This window comes from Condylura cristata, unplaced genomic scaffold (genome assembly GCF_000260355.1).
Source record: "Condylura cristata isolate star-nosed mole 26May11 unplaced genomic scaffold, ConCri1.0 scaffold00002, whole genome shotgun sequence".
NCBI lineage: Eukaryota > Metazoa > Chordata > Mammalia > Eulipotyphla > Talpidae > Condylura > Condylura cristata.
Window position 1 is genome coordinate 81,992,445 of NW_004567103.1, and position 22,031 is coordinate 82,014,475.

At 43.5% G+C, this 22,031-nt stretch overlaps 1 protein-coding gene across 1 annotated transcript in view; it reads right to left on the reverse strand.

Moving 5' to 3' along the window:
* The window catches only part of TFCP2L1 (transcription factor CP2-like 1), a 58,638-nt gene extending 38,375 nt beyond the window's left edge, over window positions 1-20,263 (reverse strand). The window contains exons 1-2 of the mRNA XM_004674726.2: window positions 20,202-20,263; window positions 16,400-16,551 (exon numbers count right to left, since the gene is read on the reverse strand). Of these exons, the coding sequence (XP_004674783.1) occupies window positions 16,400-16,551; window positions 20,202-20,263 (214 nt within the window). The remainder of the gene's footprint in view (window positions 1-16,399; window positions 16,552-20,201) is intronic.
* Window positions 20,264-22,031: the final 1,768 nt, after the last annotated feature.

Below are 22,031 nucleotides of genomic sequence, written 5' to 3' on the forward strand. Positions count from 1 at the left end.
AAAATGCTGAAACATTTAAAACTGGTGAACACACATTCATTACACTAATCCATCAGTTTTTCCAGTTTAAATTTTAAAATTAGTTTGAATTAAAAGTCTTAAAATAGGACATTCCTGGTGGCACAGGGTTAACTCGAGTGCTATCAAGCTAACCCTGGCCAGGGAGCTGGCCCTCATGGCACAGTAGACCTCTCTCCTGTCCAGCACGCTGCTCCCCGCAGCAGTATATTTCAGTGGATCCTCCTGTTCTGCTCCCTGCTCTCATTCCCTCATGCCTCTGGTCTTCAATGCATAAATAGATAAATCTTTTTCTAAAAAAATTAAGTTTTAAAATTTAAGATTATAAAAAATAATTCAGTAGACTGAAACCTACCAAAGACAGGAAAAAAACAGTGTGTGTATATGTATGTATGCATGCATGCACACACATATATGGAGCAAGTAAAATACACACACTAGACATAAATGTCATCATGGGGAAACCTCAGAACCTATCTAGACTACAACTGCCCACTTGAAGGTGATGACGCTAAGGTGTCTGAAATAAGTCCAGAGCCTGCCACTTCCTGGGACGTTCACGGCCCTCTCTATATACCACTCTTGACATCTGCAAAATGATCTCTGCAGAAGAGTTATGAAGATTAAGTTAGATAATATAGCTCCAGTCTAGCCTATAAAGAGGCTAAGACTCAAGTGCCAGTCACAATTACTACTTCCAAACACTCAAACCCCATCCCTGTACTAACCACGGTCCCCAGCGCTGTCCCCAGCTCTCCTCCAGCCCTCAGAGTAGCTCCACGCACTGAGTGACCTTGTGCCCAAGGCCACCCAAGGTCACAGAGCCGGGAGGCTGCCAGGCTGGGACAGGGCCCCTCCACACATCACACTCTGGTGGGCTCCCTGGTTCTTGATCACTGTTTTAGGGTGGGAGTACATGAGGACAACCCCTCTGCATCAAGGGCGTTTCCCAGAGCAGGCCCACTCCTCCCTACCTCCCCGCCTCCCCTGGGCTGTGCCCACAAGGTGCTTCCACAGAGCAGCTCTGCCCAGTGAGCGGAACCCAGTGAAGGGCCTCCCGCCCGGATCACCGTGTTCCCAAGAACAGGAGGCAATTGCCCGGGCCGGCCAAGATTTACAGGCTGTTTACTTTCCAACAGTTACTGGTTTGGGTAATTAATGCCACATAAAACATAATGGAGGCCATCATTACCTCAGAGAAAGGAGGGCTGGATGCCAGCAGCCCTGTGATCATGGCAGATGGAGAAAGCATTATACCACACACATTGTGTCGGGCACCTGCCGTGGGTTCTGTCACCTGCATAGGTACAGTATCAAGAAGTGTGTCGACACACTTTTGTGTCGACACAGAACACTACACACCAGGCATGCTTCTCAGAAAAGGTTTTGTCATCAACAGACCCAGATCCTGAGCCAGATGGCCTGTTGCTTCTGTGACCTTGGACGGGGAACTTAACCTCCACAGGACTGGAGAATATCAGAGTCTACACAGACACACAGAGGAGTCCCAACCAATACTTGAAAGGCAGTAAGTGCATTACATGGACAAAAGTAAAAGGTAGATCATCCCGGCAACTCTTTAGAGAAGAGGTTGCTTCTGGCACTGGGGCAGGGAAAGCTAGAGACAGCATGCTCTGTACAGATGCTTGTATGTCCCCTGCCATGCCAAAATGGAGGAAAACATGCTCAGAAAACAGGACAGAGCCCTGTCTGAGTGACACAGGCCAGTCAGAAGGAACTTCCAGGGACCACACTGGGACAATCTAAGCAACAAAACAGAAACAACCAGTGGATATTGCAACAAATAGGCATCTAGGTATTACAATGCCCACTAGATAGAAAGATAGCAACAGAATCTCCAAGTATCATGGCCACCCTAGTATATTTATTAATGACAAAGGGGGAAACAGTAACTTGATAGAGAAGAGACCCAGTAGGCACTAACGAAGCAGCAGGTTGAGCAAGACCAGCAGTAAGACCCAGAACTCGCAAGTCCCCAGAAGGCTGCTGTGCACAATGTCACTTGGAGGGCATTCTTGCCAAAAATGCATGACTTCAATCTTAGCATTGAAAAATGTCAGACAATGTCATTGTGGAATGAGGGGCATTCTACAAAACAATGGACCAGAAAGTACTAAGTCCGATGGTCATGGAAAAGACTAAGGGGCTGTCTGTCACAGATTAGTGGAGCCAAGAAGACATGACCATGCAATGCCACATAGGCTCCTGGACTGCAGCTGCAAACAGAAAAGGACAGGTGTGAAGGAACTGGAAAACTTCAGAGACTATGGAAGGGAGAACAGAACCACAGTAATGTAATCACCTGGGTTCAGTAACCACCATCATGTACGTCAGCATGATGGGAGGCTGGGTAAAGGGTGGACAGGGACTCTCAAGACTATTTTTTGATGCATCTTCAAATGAAAATTATTCTCTTCTTCCCCCCAAAAGTGCCTTACATTCCTAAGCCCCACCCAGAACCCCAAGCAGTAAACCTGGGTGGGACCCAGAAATCGAAATGCTCATCGACACCACTGGTTGATTCCAGGTCAGAGGTCCCTAGATCCCTAGCTACTTGCTAAGCATTTTTTCCCCCACTTCCTTTCCCTCAGTCCTCTTCTTTTCTTATTTTATATGTGGTTATTGTTAATTCATAAGAAATTCTCTCATTTTGGCAAGTTGAAATTACATCACTGCACTACTGAACTGAATCTTTAATCTATTAAGAGGAGCAATATGCAGATTCACAATAGAGCAAACAGCATATGGCTCCAGCTAATAAAGAGTTTTTATATAACAGGAAGTAAAAGAGCACTAGGAAAGGGGCAGTGGGTATAAACTGGCATCTTTTAAAAGAATGCAAAGGGGGCCCTCCCTGGTGGCGCAGCGGGTTAAAGCACAGCACTGAGAAGCTAAAGCCACTTCAACATGAGTTTGACCCCCGCCCGCGGAGGTGACCACATGGCACGGCAGACCTCTCCTGACCCTCCCGCTACTCCCCTCAGCAGTGAGGATTCACCAGAGACAGAGCTGGGAGCAGAACAGGAAGCTCGACGAAGTACACTGCTGAGGGGAGCAGCGGACAGGTCAGGAGAGGTCTGCCGCACCATGTGGATCTCCTCCAGGGCAGGCGGGGATCGAACTCATGCGGAAGAGGCTTAAGCTTCTCAGTGCTGTGCTTTAACCCGCTGCGCCACCAGGGAGGGCCCGGTAGGTGACATTTTTAATAAACAAAAGAACTTACTTAAGATGCTTTGTCTTGGGGCATCCCAACTATTTTTTTTATACCTATCCAACAAATCTTAAAACGTTTACACAGAGGTTTTACCTGGATGTACACTGTCCAGGTGGTCTCAACAACCTATTTCATCCCAGAGCTATGTCCTTGAGCAAGCTATGTCCAAGAGCAAGAACAGCAAGCACTGCACATGTTCCAGAAACTGGGGCAGGAAGAGGAGCCTTGGATTGCCCTAGCCCAGCTTACCAGTCAACAGGCAATCAATCACCTTCTCTCCATTTCCCTAACAACTATCCCCAACAGATATGGCAAATCCCTGCAGCCTCAATACTTCAGAAATCTACTCTTGTCCACGTCTATGAACTTCTACCTCTATGAATGGTTCTCTCCTTCCCTTCAAGACTCACAGAGTCCAATAAATACCCAGATAGAAGTATGGCCACTAGCTAGGGTGACATAAAAAGATCAAGAAACCAAATCTCCCAATTCTGGCTGACTACAGAGCACCTAGCTGGGCACAGGAGAGCCGCACCCTGCAAAGAACAGTCTTAAGTGAGATAGGCCCACATTTCTCTGCAAAACCCAGTTCTTTCTTTCTGGGAAAGGCAGAAAAGCTCTGTACTTTCAATGCCCTGGTCAACACATAAATCCAAGAGTACCTAAGCATCGCCGGGGTGTTTAGTGAAAACAGATTCCCACTCCTCTCAGTTCTAACACAGCCCCCAGATTTCTGATGCTAGCAGTCCATGTGCCAAATGCCACCCTGAGCCCTCTAGAACAAGACAGGCATGTGCTCCAAGAGCACATCTGTGAGGAGCTGACACACAGATGATAAGCTGCTTCCACCCTCTGACACTCAGTTTCCCCACCAATGCAAGGTGACTGGATTAGAGGCCCCCTCCAGGGAGCCAAAGATGCTTCTGTGTGAGACAAAGAGGCAAAGCAGAGGGTTGACAGGGAGGCAAACGTTCCATTCCTATACTCCAAACAAGAGAGCCCACCCTAAGCAACGGGGTCCTTGCTGGACAGTTGGCAATGACAAGCATCCTACGGGGATCCAGCAAAAGCAACAGCATCCTGAGGGAAGGGGAGAACATCAGTTGTTAACTAGCACAGAGAACAGCTGTCCTCCCTACAGAGCCTAAAAACAGTCCATCTTTAATCTGGCTTTCTTTTCTTCTCTTGTGCAAGGGGCTGGAACGAGCATGTAACTGCTTGTGTAGAGTGGTTCCTTCAAAACAGAACACAAAACACCTTCCTCATTCAGAGCGGACAATACGAGCACCGTCTTTTAAATAGTAATTCTAACCACAGTTCAGTGGCCCCTGAAAACTTCATCAGTAACACATCTACAAAAAAGCAAAGTGTGTATTCCTACCCCCAACCTCCCTTCAGCTTCCACTCCGGTCCAAAAATTCAAATGTAACAACAGAAATGAAGTAACATTTACTGAGACCTGCAGATATACCAGGCACTTACTTAAATATATTACATTTCCACTGCATGCCATTACAGATTATATAACTATTTGTACTGACACAGGAAGCAGAGCGAAGTCTACTACACCAACCTCCAGCCCCACAGGTCACCCTGGTTGTCAGGAACTTGTTTGGCAGGGACACTCACAGGGGTAGGCAGGCAGCAGAAGCCCAGTCTCCTGGCTGGGGGCAAAGCTCTCCTGTGGCTCACCAGGCCACAGGTGTTCTCATGAGGCAGTCCAAATGACAGGTGCCGGCTCACATCTGAGTTTCCCCTGGCAATTTTGGTGTATACTGTCTCTGTTGCTTTAATAGTAAAAAGCCATGGAACTTTGAAGGCAAACTGGCTGACCAAAGACTCTGTGGCCTTGCTAAAGAGTCAGTAAGAACATTAGACTCATCAAAGGAGCCTCTAAGCCCTGGAGTCTCTGCAGTGGGGCCAGTCCTCTGCTGTCACATACTCTGTGTCTGGTGGCACTCAGGAGAGCGAACAGGCACACCTGGTCTCTGGGGAAAATGACAGCCCTCCATTACTGAGAAAAAAAGACCAGTGTCCTCAAATGTCATCTCATGGTGTTAGACCACTCCTCTGGAAGAACAGACATAGTCAGTCAGAGGCATCCAAATTCTCCCAGCCCCATATGCAGAGGTGAAAACCATCTTCAAAACAGCTAAGAAGAATGTAGAACAGCCTCGAATGGAAAGAGACAATGGCCTTCATGATAATAGTCAACTACAGGAAAACCTACTGATGCTTGTCCAGGAAGATGTACAGGGAAGGACATGATGGGAGGAGCTGAAGAAACAGAAAACAGTGTTTAAAATGTGGGTACACATTCTGGTATTTTGGTGGTGAGGGCAGTTTTGTAACGTATGTCCCAAGAGCTATGAATATATAAACAATGTTGGAAACCACTGTTACCTATATAAATATAGTACAATGATGAAAAAAAAATGTAGATGCACAAAAGGAACAGCAAGGCACTGATGAAGGGACCCAGGTACAATCTCTGACTGCAACAGTGTAGGGTTGCCAAACTCAACTGCTCTTTTCAGAGAAGAGGACAAGAGTGACAGCAACTTGACATGGAGTGAGTCAGAAAATGGACCCAGCTAGAAGACGTCAGGAAGAAACTCCACAATGGCATTAGCATAATGTTTTCTTAAAATGTCTTGAGAGGGCCCTCCCTGAGAGCACAACGGGTTAGGATGCAGCACTGCAAGCTAACTGCAGCAGATGCAGTGTGAGTTCGAACTCTGCCCCCAGAGAGGCGCAGCAGACCTCTCGAGACTGGCCCACTGCTCCCCTCAGCAGTGTACTTTGTCAATCTGCCTGTTCTGCTCCCCACTTTGTCTCTGGTAAAGCCTCTCGTGACCCCTGCACCTCTGGCCTTTACCCCCAGTTCTGTATGCACAAATAAATAAATCTTTAAAAAAAGAAAAGTCTTGAGAGAGAAGCGTATTTAAGTCATGGGGAAGAAAATCCAGTGCACACATCTTTGCAGGTTAAATCAACTCAAACCAGAGCAGGTGTCTCTAAAGAATGAAAAAGCATAGGTAGAGGGTGATACTCAAGCGCTACAGCTCAAATGACACTGCCTAAATACAGCAAGAACATGAAAGCAACTTTGCAGCAAACCCAATAGGGGAGGAAATTTACTGTTTAGAACCAGATTCTCAAGTGCATGAAAAACATCAGAACCTTGATTCCAACAGGCGGTTTTGGCTGGAAGACCTGGAAAAAATCACAGCAGGTAAACCAGCTCTTATGAGACAACAGCTCAGGTGGGTTTGCTGGAGGTTGTTTGGACTGAGAGAAAGAGCAGTAAGCTAAGAGGGGCAATTTTCACAAGAAAACAAATGGCTGATGAAGGTTTGAAGTTCAGCATTTTTGGCAAGTGATTCTTTTGTGCCTGCTATTCCACCTGCAACCCAAGCTATACATACCCTTAAGACCATCATGTATGAAGGTAACAACAGGGGGCTCTTGCTCAGCTTGGGCTTTAGGACCACTATCCCCACCCTTATCACTCAGAATCAGAGTCTACACAACTTGAGACAGCCCCTGTGCTGGGGAATCAATCCTGAGCCACTTAACTCTGCCTCTCCCATTCCATCCCATGGAGACCACAATAAAGGCTCTTGCCCATGACTTTTCTTGATCCTGCTACTTCCTGATGGGCTCCAGTGCTTTTCTGTGCAGCCCTACAGCATGTGGCTTGTCCCTTTTCTTGGGAATTGTAACAAACTGTTCTTTCTTTTAATAATTAAAGAGCAGGTTTATTAGCAAAAGGGATGGAAGAATAAAAGACACTTGCATAGACAAAAGCGGGCAGGAAGAGCTGCCCAGAAAGGGACAGGTTTGCAGAGAGACCTGCATGGTCCAGGCAGGTGGGCTTGAAGAAAGCAGCCTCCACTGAGGGGATCAGTAAAGAGAAGCCCTGGCATGGTACAGGCAATGGGCAGGCAGGAGGCTGCTGTCCTGCAGAAGGAGAATCAGTGAAATGAAGCACAGGCAGCATAGGCAGGCAGGACTGCTGACCAAACTATTTTTTCAGTGATAATTATCTCTTTACCTGTTGGTTTCACAATACCTGAAAAGTAATGAAACCAACATTTAAAACAGGTCAGGACATCCCCTGAATCATCAGGTCCCCAGGGGAGAAGAAAGTGAGCTGTGAGGACTCAGGAATGCAGGGTGATGGGTTAGTTTTGATCTAGACTTACATCGGCGTGGCAGGACATCTGAAGTGTCTTCTCTACACTTATCCTGACCCAGGCCTGTTTCGCTTACTATGTGTAAATGATGCTACATTTGTTCGCACTGGGGTATTAATAATTTTAATTTCTAATGTAGTATTTTCAGACTATAGATGGTGTTAACATATAATTCTTTAGACTTTATCATTCACAGTTCATTGGCACCTCTGAAGTTAAGGTGTTATTTTATTTGGTCCACTATTAAAAAATAACTGAAGTTTTGTAACTAAATGCTGTAAGATGTAATAAAGCAAGCTATACAAGTAAATTCATATTTATTTCAGTAAATGTTGATTGGTTTTAAAGACAATAAACAAAAAGCAACCCAGTCGATGACAAGACTTTCAACCAATTTATTAGTATGTTCATTAGTGTACTAATTCATAAATTAATTATGAGAAATTGACATTTGGGAAAACTATTCCTTATTTTGTTTTCTCTTTCAACCTTTATGTGGCTTATAAAATTCTTTGCTGGTCAAACATTTCTAAACGTTACATAGCCTATATCAATTATCCTCCTGGGAAAAAAGAAATAAGAAACAAAAATAACAGCAAGTAACTCATCTAATGCTTAAGACATATTAAGTGGATGGTATGTCCATTTTACAGAACACGTACATAGGTTGACAAGCACAGAACTTGCGAAACAGAGAATTAAATGTTGGGAATATTCAACTCCCACAAACGTTGGAGTATTCAACTCCAAAATTCCTGGTTCTTGATTTGCTACATAGTTCTAAGAAAGGCAATTAATCGTATCATCCAAACTGGAGTTGCCAATATTATATGCTAGATGTCACTTCTGGGTACACATAAAGGTTCTATCCTGTGCTTTTTCATGGCTGCATAGTAATCTACAATATAAGACCCTATATTCAATGAGCTAAGGTGATGGACACTTGAAAAGTAATAGAACTGAGTTTCTACCTCATTCTTTACATGCCAAATAAAATTCCAAAGTAGGGCCTCCTTGGTGTCCCAAGGGGTTGAGCTTCAGCACTATGAAGCTATCATCAGCAGCCACTACAGCACAAGTTCCATCCCAGGCCAGGGAATGACCCACAAGGTGCAGCAGACCTCTCCTGTCTCAGCACTGCTCTCCTGAGCAGTATATTTCAGTCACTCTGCCTGTTCTGCTCCCCGTTCTGTCTCTGGTGAATCCTCTCACCCTCCACATCTCTGGCCTGTACCCCAGTTCTGTATGAATAAATAAATCTTTAAAATAAATAAATAAATAAAATTAAAAAGTTCAAAGTGGCCAACCTGGGAAAAAACAATTTTAAAAAAGACTTTCCTAAATGGAGCATAAAACACAAAAAGATAAAAATTCTGGTAAATCTTATTAAAACTTTTATTATGTAAAAGAACAAGCAAACAAATGAGGGAAAATATTTCTAATACACTGTATCAAACATGAAAGAGCCCTTAGAAATAAACAGGAAAAGGATAAAAATCCCATTTGGAAAATGGGTAAATCACATGAAAGAGCAAAATGGTAGTATCTATAATAACTGTTGTGCTAACAAGTCTATTTCTACATGTTTTTCCTATAGTTATCATCTCCCACCTACTTAAATGCAAAGATCCCTATGGGTGGATGTTCACTGGGTGCTAGGTATATCTATGAAACAAGCCTAAATTTCCTTAAGAGAACAAATTCTACAACGTCCATATACTGGATCATAATGTAACATAGTAAAGGGAAGGAATGGCCTGAAGGAACTGCATAGGCTTTGTGGACTCCACCTCCACTCCAGACCAAAGCCATCAAGACATGGCAACCTACAAATCCCATCATCACTGAAGGGAGGAGTTAAGCAGCCAGGTTTGTATAAAACCAGACATGTGGGCCTTGGGGCTCTTGGTGTTTGGCTCTTGGCTTGCTCCTCCTACTCTTAAAGGCTTTCTCCAGCTCTCAGCATGATGTTGGGATTCCAGGTTGGTGGAACTGGTAGGATGCATTACTAATTTATCACCCTTTCTTTCTCCCTGAAATATTCATTTCTACATTTCCCCTAATTCTGTGAATAACCCCTTATTAACCGCTTTATATGCACCTGCAGTTGCTTACTATTATGTCACTTTAAGTGTATGGGTGAGGACCCACAATCAGGCAACCCATTTCAGACAGAGTTGCTAGTAACATGATCATTAAAGATCAGCTTTTGTTTTTGTTTTTCCACTATTCACATATTTAGGTAAAAAGATCGGATACTTCATTTGAAAAAATAAAAGTTGCCAAATATATACAATATGATCCCATTTCTCCTAGAAAAAGGCATGCATTCCTATAAGTGTGTATCTCTATAAATACACATGGGTTACCATGTGGCTATACAATTAAGATATAATGGCTAATGTATGATTTTAAAAATCTGGGAAGTGGGATTATAAGGATTTTTCTAGAGTAAAAATTTCTATTGTACACGGCTGTTTTGTTTCATAAGTATATGTTATAAAAAATGAGAGAAAATATTTTTTAAAGTCTAAATGTATTTAAGGGTGATTTGAATTATAGTTTATGTTCCCAAGTTCATGGTAATAATCTGGAAAGAAAACTTCATCTATGGAAAAAAGATTATCACAATAATCCTTTGCCACACTCCTTAAATTCAAAGTCACTGATAATAGGGGTGGGAGGGGAGTATAAGTGTATGCCTACTATTCACTTAATTCTCAAGGTAACCCACAAAATGAAACCATCCTAATACAGATAAGGAAAGAGACTCTTAGAGATTAAGTGAGTTCCCTAGAGTAGACACTGCAAAGAGAGAGCTGCCATTCCGTCTGGACTCAAGGAACAGGTAAGACAGAGGGAATGAATGCCCAAGTTCCACTCTTATCTCCCAGGCTCCTCAGGTTACTGGGGGTGGGAAGGGTGGGAGCAACTGACTTTCTCCTTGGAGGAATTTGTCATCACTCTATTCCCTCATGGTCTTTTCTGCAAGTTCTCTACACCCTCCTTCAGAGTACACCAGCAGTACCACAGGGCAGGCACAGCTCATGGGCATGCCTAGCCTAGAATCCTGCCTCACTGTAGGAAGTTCTAGGAAAAACAGCTAGAAGCATGGGTGTTTTCCCCTTCCAGAACTCCATTATTACATCACTGCTCAACCACACCCCTGGCTTGCAAGATTATGTGATACAGGAGAAGGAATCTGATTTCACTACTGAGTCTACTATGTATAAAAATGATAATAATACATCTGGGGAGAATTACTCAAAAGACAACACCAGCAAGTGTTTCGTAAATTGTAAAGTGTTAAAGTATCACCAAAAGACTGACATCACTACCTCCTATGCAGTGAAGTAGCCCTTTCTTTTACAACAGCTGGTATCATTTAAGAGTCCAGAGTGACAATTTTAAAGATGGTATTTTAACACCCTCCATGGGAAATGTCTTCTCGTTGTTATGTCTATTAACTAGTTGTAGAGTGAATGAAGAACAAAGTTCAACAGCCCTTCTTGCCTTTAATCTACACTGAAGCTATTACTTTTCAGTTCTATTTTAGGAATTCAATTCTAAGAGGTGTAAATCCCAGTTTTAAAACAACCAACCAATGCTGTATTAATCTTGGAGTTGGGGAGAAGGTCAAAAACAGCAAAAATATTCCAAATTTCAAGTTGATGACTTGCTAACTTCCAAAAAAAGACTAAAGAAAGAATGTGTCCACTTTATTATTACTGACAAATAGGAGTTCTTATATGCCAGACTGTTCTCATCAATTAACTACTTTTATCCACATAATAGCACCTACTTCGTAGGAATTTTTATTTTCTCTACCTAACAGATACGATTAGAGGCTAAATGATTTGCGTAAGTGGCTGCCCCATGGTTCATCTCAGCAAAATAGCTGATCTTGGCCATCTGGTCTACCTCTCCAGCCAAATCATTCACACCACTCATTGTGTTCCAAACTAGTCATCCTGAACCACTTCACTTTTGGGATACACCTTATGCTTAAACTGCACTGCCCCCTCCCCCTGACCCCATTCTTTTCCCAATCATACACAACTTTTCCCCCTACTTACTGAATCTCTCCTTCCAAAGAATAAGGTTTTATTCTATGCTGAATCCAAGTAAGAATCCTATAAAAATCCATTCCTATGTTTTAAGACTCAAAAGTTACTTTGACAGGAAATACCAAAGCTTTCTCCATAACAAGTCATTCTTGCAAAGTTGTTTGTTATCTCAAAGCCAGAATTTCCAACACATTGCCTGGGGTTCTCTTTCCTCTGTTCTCTCAGACACCTCCCCCACCAGCCACTTCATCCCTTCCCTGTGGCTCCAGCCTACAAGAAAGAACTTCCTTCAGTGACCTTTGCCCATAAAGAGCTGGATCTGGGAATTTGCAGATGTCCATTAAAGATTTAATCTACCTCTTTTCCTCAGGACTCCATTTTGGAGGAAGACATCCATTCAAGACCTATCCACCTCCATTTTGGAGGAAGAGAATATATTTTGTTCTTCAGGTCATTTTTACCACATCCAAAATTAACCACTGGCCTTAGTGATACCACACATATATGTAATATACCTTTTGACCCAAGGTACAGGATATCCAAAGCATGATTTAACACTACACTGAGATATGAGGACCCAAATGGTTTAAAAGACTTTTCCATTTACAGATGCAGCACGCCTCCCATGTTTCAGACTTTAAACAAGTCATTACAAGAAAGAAGATATTAATGGCCTCAGAAATAGTACAGTAAACATAAGGCCAATGCAACAAACATTATCTGAAAAAGGTTTTGAATGACACATCAAAAGCACTCTTTTTAACTGAATTTATACTAATTTGTCATATGACATAAGTATAAGCTACTTTAAATAGGTATGCTGCTATGCAGTATAGCATTAATGTACAGGAAGGCAGGAAAGAGGCAAGAGAAGAAAAATAAAATGGAAACAAATCGTGTCTATTTTTAAAATAATCTGAATGGGGTACCTACTATAAAGAACTAAGCTGAATGCTATATATAGTGTTAAAAATAAATATACTAAAATAATTACATTATATATTGTCTTCTAGCAGTTATGACAAATGACAATATTCTGTCCTAAATAATAGGAAGAAATAGTAAAATAATATTCAGACATTTCAAATGATGTTTGGGAAGCTTTAATAATAGAAAGTTAATATACAAATAGTACTTAATAAAAGCAAGAAACAATTTTATTAAGCAGAAACCTCACCAATGTTTTTTAAAAGGTAAGAAAGGAAGACATAATGGTTATAAAATCCATCTCTAAGAATGAATGAGAATGGTTAAGGAGAATGATGAAAGGTCAACTTCTATTCCCAAACAGGGAAATATTCATATTATTTCCAAGTTATAGCATTAAGTTCAATGAGAAATGGGACCAAAAAAATGATACAAGGGTCTGTTTCTGGACTAGTATTTTAGAATATATTTTAACAATTCAAAAGTGTCATTTTAGGGCCTCCCTGATGGCACAGGAGTACAGACACATCTCTATCAAACTACTGCCAGCCACTGCAGCATGAGTTCAATCCCACGACAGGAACCTGACCCACATGGCATGGCAGACCTCTCCAGTCTCACCTGCTACTCCCTTCAGCAGTGTATGTCCCATACATCTGCCTGTTCTGCTCCCTACTCTAGCTCTTGTGAATCCTCTCACCTACCCCCTATACCTCTGACCTACACCCTAGATCTTTCATGCAAAAACAAATAAATCTTTTTTTAAAGTGTCGTTTTATACAAATATGAAAAGGATAAGCTAGGCAGTAATTTAGAAAATTACATAAATTTAGACCTTCATATCCTAGGCAGTAATTTAGAAAATTACATAAATTTAGACCTTCATATCATATCATAAGTTCCAAATGCAACATAATAGCATAAATCTCACTGGTAAGGCTGGGAATAGGGAGGAATACATATATTTCATGTAGCAATAATGCAAATAATATATATTATAATGATTACTTACTACTTTCCCCAAACATTCCATAGTCATTTTGGTATTACAATTTAGAAATCGTTAAATGAAATTTAGGAAACCAAGCTGATTTGAGGGTGAGTAAACATTCTAAGAGTAAAATGGATTCTATGAGACAAAGATTTGACAACAGACATTTAATATAAATTTCTACATAGTAAAAAAAAAAAAAACCATAACATATCCCACTCAATAAATACTGTTATCATATAATAATAAATACGACTAAATAGCCAGCAACCAGAAGGGGGAAATACTTGCAATGTATAGTAGCTAAAAGACTGATATTCTTCACCTATGTTCCAGTCTTAGAACCAGTAAGATATAAACATGCAAAGCATTATCAACACAATGGAAAAATTAAAGTGATCAATATATTTCAAAATATTCAGCAATAGAAATAAAATAATAACTAAAATAAAATAAACTCACAATAGAAATACTTGTTTGAAATTAAATACTAGTATTTCCTAATCCGATGAAAAATTATAATATCCAATATTGGAAAAGAGACAGTAAAAAGTACCCTGCTAACATGCAAATGGATATGCTCTACTGAAAAGGCAATTTAGTAAAATATATCAATTCTTATTCAACCCCTTTGATCCAGTAATTCTACTTCCAAGCTATTTATCCAGAAATAATCAACAGGGCCTCCTGGTGGAGCAGAGGTTAGAGACATTGTTATCAAGCTATCACCTCCAGTCACTGCAACAAGAGTTTGGTCAGGCGGCCAGAAAGCTGACCCATGGTACAGCAGACCTCGCCTCTCTCCTTGTCCGCTGCTCCCCTCAGCAGTGTATTTTGTCAATCTGCCTATTCTGCTCCCCACTCTGTCTCTGATGAATCCTCTCACCCCCCTACACCTTTGGCCTATACCCCTGTTCTTGCATAAATATATAAACTTTCACAGAGTAAAAAATAAAAATAATCGATAGTTCACACAAAGTCAACATCTGAAAGCTAAGAACCCAAACAATGAAACTGATTGAAGAAACAGAAGAATGAAATCATTACAGAAATTTTAATTCTCAGAGGATTTTTAATGACATGCGAAAAGATCACAAAGAGTAAATGAAGACAACAGATAATGTCTACAGCATGATCATAATTTTAAAACGTACACACAAATATGTATAAATAAGTTTAGCAATGGTTCTCAGATGAAATCAGAGGACAATTCAGTTTTATTTTTCTTTTATTGTCTTCATTATAGTTTTCTAAATGATCCATAATTTCATGATTCCATGTATTAACATCATAATAATGAGGAAAATGTAATTTCAAAAATACATGAAGTTAAAAAAAAAATACATGAAGTAAATACACCAAAATAACAGATGGTGCTTAGGGCAACTTTTCCCCTCTCTTTAACTTATCTATATTGGGCAAAGGATAAATCTTTTTTTTAAAGATCTAGTTTGTTGACAGCCAAACATGGTCCAAAGTTGATAAATTAACAGGGAGGAGGAGGGTAGGGCAGGTAGGGAGAAAAGTCTCAGGCCTCCCAGATGGCAGCAGGAGCAGTCCAGGCCAACTGCAGGCCAGCAGGCCACTCCTTCCTCATGAATTTGGTGGGCCAGGAACAACGCTGGAAACCTCATCCAGTTTTTCCTTCTACACTGAGGCCCAGAGAGGAAAGCAACCACTCAAAGGTACACAAGTTAGTAGCATTTAACCTTCCATGAAAGAGAAGGGAAAATGACTGAAGCCCTTCCAGAATCCAGCCAGAGTGCTCTGCTCAGAAGCATGCCCAGATACCTCACCCATCACCAGCGCTCACCAGCACTGGCAGATGGGGCAGCACTGACCTCCCAGGTCAGGCACCCTACAGCTGATGGAGCAGTTTGGGTTGAGGATCAGCCGGGACACAAACGACTCACAGAATTGAGCATGCCCTTCCAGTGGGCCCCCACATCAACAAATAGGGGGAGCAGTTTCCATCCAGAGACCTAAGTGGACTCCCTGGTCTAGGAGCAAGGCAAGCTCAGTAGTCAGGAAACCTTGGTGATCAGGTGGGATTTGCATCCTCACTTGCTCCCCAAATTGAGTTAAAGTTCTCTAGAAAAGAGGCAGCCTGCATCAGACAAACCATGACGACAAGCTGCCTCTCAGTATTCTAGTCTCCCTCAGATTAGAGGGAAACTTAGTCCACTCAATGGGGGAGGTGTCTACAAGGCAATTCAGGAAGGAAGTGCAATAAACACACAGCCACAGACCACAAAAACAACATCCCTAGGGACACTGATGCACGTGGCTTGATAAATGGAATCAGCACTTGAACAGCCATTATCATACCAGGCACCTCCACACCTGCATTCTTTCCAACATTGCAAAATTAACACTTCTCATTTTACACGGGAAAACACTGAGGCTTACAGAAAAAGAAAAAATAGCTCAAAGTCACAGAGCTAGGAAATGTCAGAGTGGGGATTCAAACTCCAAAGCCCATGCCATTCATCCAAGACAAGGTCCCATCATCACAAAGGACTGTCTGGCACATATGGAAACCAGACTTTGTGCTGTGTTAGGAAGATAAGACAGGTCTTCCCATTACTGCTAGCACAGATCCAAAAAGGACAACAGATCCAGTATACCAAAAGTGCCCCACCTGTGTCCAGGAAAGACACCAGTTGTGGCCACAGTGTTAACTACAACGTGACTACAGTCACTGAACATCTGCTCCTTGAAGCTCCCATTCAAGTGTTCCTATTACCCATGTATGACCCTAGAAACAACACAGTTAATGTCCATTTTTCAGATAAAAAATGAAGCTCAGCTGAGATACAGATTATTTGACACCACAACCTCCTTTCCAAACCCCACCATTCCCTCTATGACAAGGTAATGAGGCCCTCATAGGTTCAGGTCAACTCCCGACTCCCCCTGCCGGCCCTGGCCTCCCTTGCCAGCCCCAAGTCCCAGCCGCTACCTTGGTTGAGGTAGGTCAGAGTCTCCTCATGCAGCTTCACGGCTGGGGAGGTGGCAGCACACAGCACATACTGCAAAGGAGGCAGGCGGGCCTCATTCTCAGGGGACAATTGGGGCTCCTCCTGCTTGAAGATGGGCAGAGCGAGCACATCACTGCAACACAGGAGGAATCAGTCAGGAGCAGCACCCTACGGAGCAGGATCACAGAGACAGTCGAATGCGAGACAGGGTGCAGACTTGAGCCTTGCGGTCCATGTGGCAAAGGAAATGGGCAGTCTGCAGGCTAGCTTCTGATATTTCACACTGGCAGATGCTTTCAAAGAGAAGAACCAATCCTTGGTGGCACTATTTTCACTCAATGGCCCTAAAAGACTTAGTTAATCAAACCATCAAGGAGTTAGAAATGTAGTTACCTAACATCTACAATTACAGAACTTTCCTCTGTGATAAAAGGACCAAACTAGCAGCAATGGCATGACCTAACTCATGGTTTTCATACAGGAGAGATTGTGCAGTATAGGGTCTTATTTTTTATCTGAACCCCAAAAAGTGAATTTTTATATAGACTTCTATTTATGGGCTACCTCTCAGATCAGTACAGTCTGCCCTCAGGTTCTTCAGCAAACTATGCAAATGCAGAAACTGCCACTGCAGAAACTGCCACATTCCCCTAGTTGAAACATTCTCCTGCCCCTTCTAAAAAAAAAAAAAATTTTTTTTTTTTACCCAAGGCCCCTATTTTAAGAGTCAATTTTTAAAAGTCATACAAATATGTCCTAACACAAAATCTTGGAAGGACACTGGTTTTTAATATTATCCAAATAGAAAACACTGAGATGTTTAAAGAATCTTCTACCTCTACACAAAATGGCCTACCATATTTAAAAAAAAAAAAATCAGCCTATGAATAAAGAACTTATTTCTAGTATTTTTTTAAAATATCCTAACAAGGGGGAAAACATCCTGGAGAAAATGAATGACCTGCAAGCTGTTTAAGATCTCTAAATTATGAACAGCAAGGAAACAGGTGTCAAAAAGTGCCAGAGTCCTTATCTTGATAACCCTCCTCCCTCCATGTGTCCTAGGTTATGATTCAGATTCACTGACCCTACTTCACTGAATAAACAGCAGTCACTGGTACAATCTGTTCTTTGCACAACACAATAAATGAGTGTCCCTACAACACAAACTCAGCACACACCCCAACAAAGTCTAACCAATTCTCAGAAGGAAAAGTCAGGAGTGGAGAACACTTGGAGAAGCTCCATGTAGAGACACCCCCATTACTGCCCTAAGATGAGAGGGCAGAACTGCCTTGCCTCTCACCTCCAATAGGCACATATCCTGGCTTCCTTTTACCCAACTGGGGCATTCCCAGCCCAAGTGGTTATCGAGGAATATGGGAGAAGCAGGCAAGTCCCCTCACCAGCGGATTGCATAATTCCATGTTTGCCCAGACCATGTTAATAATCCATGGGCTCCTGATTTTAAATAAAAAAAAGGGGGGGGGGTTTTGGGGGAAAGGGAAGAGCCATCACTCAACAGTAATTTGTTTCAAGCCTGTCATCCTTATTTGCCAAGGAATAAAAGTCACAAGAACATCAAACAGAAAAAGGGAAGAAGGGAGCAAAAGCCACTTCCCTGGTAAGGTCACACAACTTGCAGAAGTTCAGCAAAAGGAGACAACCAAAAATAAAATATAAAAACCAAGGAAAAGGGCAGGACCCATACTTTAGAGCTGGGGAACATGGGGTATAATCCACTCCCAACCTTGGCCTTCACTGAGGTCAACCTCCTAAAGGTTGAAGTCATAGCTTCTAAGAGTGAAATTTAAAAAAAAAAAAAAGTACTTGAACTTCTTGAACTTCTACTGCAGACATACACAGGGATGTAAACCTTTGTTATTTCGGTTTAAGCTGGGGAACATGGGGTATAATCCACTCCCAACCTTGGCCTTCACTGAGGTCAACCTTCTAAAGGTTGAAGTCATAGCTTCTAAGAGTGAAATTTAAAAAAAAAAAAAAAGCACTTGAACTTCTTGAACTTCTACTGCAGACATACACAGGGATGTAAACCTTTGTTATTTCGGTTTAAAAAACAAAATCAGGGGAGGGGCATGGACCACACTATTCATGGTCCCAAATAATCCCAGAAACCAGTACAGCTTTATGGTTCCTCCCCTTACTGCAATACCAACATCCTAAAAGGTATCTGATGTATTCCACATATTTTCTTCTCAACTACCGATACCTCCCATATAAGGGGAGAATTATTCCTTAATTGGATGACATTTTAGGTTTTTGTTTCATAAGTTTTAAATACATTCACTCTCCCCTCAGGTCACCTTCAAACTCACTTTTAAGATTGGGCAACTTTTTAATGGCCACAAATTGAAATCTACAAACATTTATAGACAACCACAAGTGAAACTGCAACACACAGTTCAACAAAAAAGTATTGTTGCATCCAGTGTAAATGAATGGATACAATCTTCCACAGAGGATTAGCATCTGCCCAGTGGGCTTCCAACATCCCCAGGGCAGCTTCCCTCCCTAGACATCACCCTGGCCTGCAGGGAGGCTAGCAGTCCTTAATTATAGCATCTCCTACTACTCTGGCCTGAGAATAAAAAACAGCAGGCACATCTGTTAAACCTAATCATTCCTTTACCTTCTGGAAGGGGGATGTCTTCAGGGAGGGCTATTGGACAAATAATCGTCCATCAGAGTGAGGATTAAACAAATAACTTGCAGTTAAATCTCCGTGGGAACTTCTTGTCTCCCCTCCCAAAAAAAAAAAAAATACTCAGAGCGACTCTCACTGCCAGTGACTCCCTTGGGTTCACAATTCACTTTCTCTGAGCCAGTACCAAATGCCCTTTGGGTTAAATTAGACACATTTCATAAACTGTGACTAGGATGGAAATAAAGACAGGCTAAAGCTGGTTCAGGCGAGTTCAGAAAATGAAACGACTGCCCATTAGTACCCGGCTAGCTGCAGAACTGGGAAAATAATCCTCCAGGAACTGAAGCAAAAGGGGGTCCTGCTTTCTTAAAGGAGACGGGAAGGAACTTTGCACAAGAATCAAACTTACTTTTCCCTTTGAAGAGCACTAGTCAAATCCCTGTAGAAGAAGAAAGATGTCCATCAAGCGCAATAAATGTGCGGTCTCAGACTAATGCACAGACGACCACTGGGAAGGAGGGGGGAACACCTGACCCTCCCGAGCCTCCGACTGACACCCACCCGTGGGCCCGCCCGCCAAGAGGGAGCGCAGGTGCGTGCTCGCCGTTCGCTCGCCCCTCGGTGGACCAAGGACACTGGAAGAGAGCGCGAGGCTCAGAGAGGGACCCGGGCGGAGAGGGGCAAAGAGCAGGACTAGACTTCCCCGGGACAGACACTACCCTGATGACAGGAAGTTTCCTCCCCTTCTCCGACACTAGTCCGAAGAGGAGAGGCTTGGGTGGTCAGAAACCCGGGAAGGAGAGGTAAGCAGGTGTGAGCTGCGATCGCCGTGGGTCGTTTAGGGAGGAGCCCTTATGGGTACCGCCTCGGTCTCCCCGGCGCGCCTCCAAATCCGCGCGCGTCGGGTTCCTGGGTGGTGCATCCTCCGTCCCCGCTGGTATTCAGGGCGGGACTCGATCTCAGAACCCGAATAATACCAGACAGCCAGGAGACTAGGGAGTCGGGCTCCTGGGCCCTAAGCTCCCCCTCCCCGCCCCGGACGGCAGCTAGCGCGTCACCCTCCGACCCCGGCCCGAGCCGCGGGCTGCGCTTGTCGGGCCGGGGCGGCGCGGCCTTACCGCAGGTAGCTGCCGGAATTGTGCTGGTTGTAGTGCTCCGGCTGCGTGTGCCAGAACAGCATGGCTGGAGCTCCGAGCCCGCCCCGATCTAGGCGCGGAAGCCAACAAGAAGCCACCCGCACGGACCCTCAGCCGCCCCCTGAAAGTCGCGCTCCGAACTCCCGGTGCGCCCCGCCCGGCGCATTTATGGACGGCCAGGAGGGCGGGGCCTCGTCCGGCCACGCCCCCACGGACCGCGCGGCGGGGAGGTGCTCTCGGGCCGCGACTGCACCTGGCGGCCCCGCACCGGCGCGCCTTTCCCAGGAGCGAGCGCGCCTCTGGGGCAGCTGAGAGCAACTGAGGCCCCACCCCATGCCCCGCCCCCCAAGGTGGGGCTCAGGTGACCCTTGCCGCGATTAACACCGCCTCGCGCACCTCCATTCCTCTGTGCACCCAGGGCGTGTCCCCGGGTTGAGGAGCGGCAGTTCTGAGCTGTGCTGTCAGAGACCCTGGCTCAGACGCTCTGTCTGCTTACCTTGCTCTGGTTTTTCTCATAGCACTTTTCGCTCTCTGAAAAAAAAATTTTTTTCCAGCTAGAATCACGTTTAAATGCAAAAATTGAACACTGAGTTTTTTTCCTTTTAGACACGCACAGGTCTAATAGCCAAAATGTGCAGAGGAAATGAGCTCCCGCTGGGTCCTCCACAGTCCTCATATTGTGTTTAAAGTTGCTGTTGGTTCTCCCTCCTTCCTACTTCGTTAGAAATTCACAGCCCCGGCTTTATACTCCAGCTGTAGTGAGTTTTGTATTTCCTATTGTGTGCCTGTTCCTCCCCAACTTCATTCTTAAAAACAAAACAGTCGTTAATGATCAGGGCTACATTCTTTCCGCTGTGATATCCATTCCTACTGCACTATGGGACAGCAGTCAATGCGAAGATCTTCCTGTGAGCATTAGAGGAAGAGGTGGGGTGATCAGAGCGGGAGTCGCCAGAGTCGCCCGCCGTGGGTGTTTTATCAGCGTGAGCACGAGTAAGCCAGCACTGTATGAAGGGCATAGTTGTTGCACGTTGGAGTCTCCCCTTGAGACAGTGTGGAGAGAATTAGCGAGCCCAAGTTAAAAATAAATAAATGGTCCAAATAATCAACAGTTCAAACACTACTGACTTTTAAAACTTCTCCCACCAGACAAGTCAAATATGCAGTAACAAACTAGATCTTTCCAGGAAGTGAAGATTGAGCCCGGGGCATTGGCTTTGAGTTAGGACTGGAAGCAACGGCTGCCCCTACAGCTGCTACTGTGCTCCACTTGCAATTTCGCAGCCTCGAAGAAGGCATGAAGAGCCAGGGTCCTGAAAGATGGGTCCGAATTCACAAGCCCTGGAAAATTCGTACATGTTTTGAGTCACAAAGAAGGAGATGTTAAAAGTGGTTCCAGTGGATAAAGGTCCCTCCCTGGAAACATCTCCATCAAGAGTTTCTGACAAATCTCATCCAGCCCCTCATTGTGTTATTCTTCTGCCTTCTCCCCAGTCCTCTTGGGATCACTCCCTAAACCAATTCATCTGGTGACAGTGATGTCCTGCGACTGATGGCAATGACAGCATCTGTGGACAGCAGGAGGACACTGGAAGTCAGTATTTTCCTACTAGAATTATTTTTCCCACTAGAATGTAAGCTCTAAGACAACAGGATCTGTCTGTACTCACTAACCCACTGTGTTATCTCCACTGCCTAGAATAGTGCCTGGAACATAATAAGGACTCAATAAATATCTGTTGAATGAATATGAAAAAAGCAATGCTTCTGCCCTCCCTGGTGGCACAGCAGGTTAAAGCACAGCACTAAGAA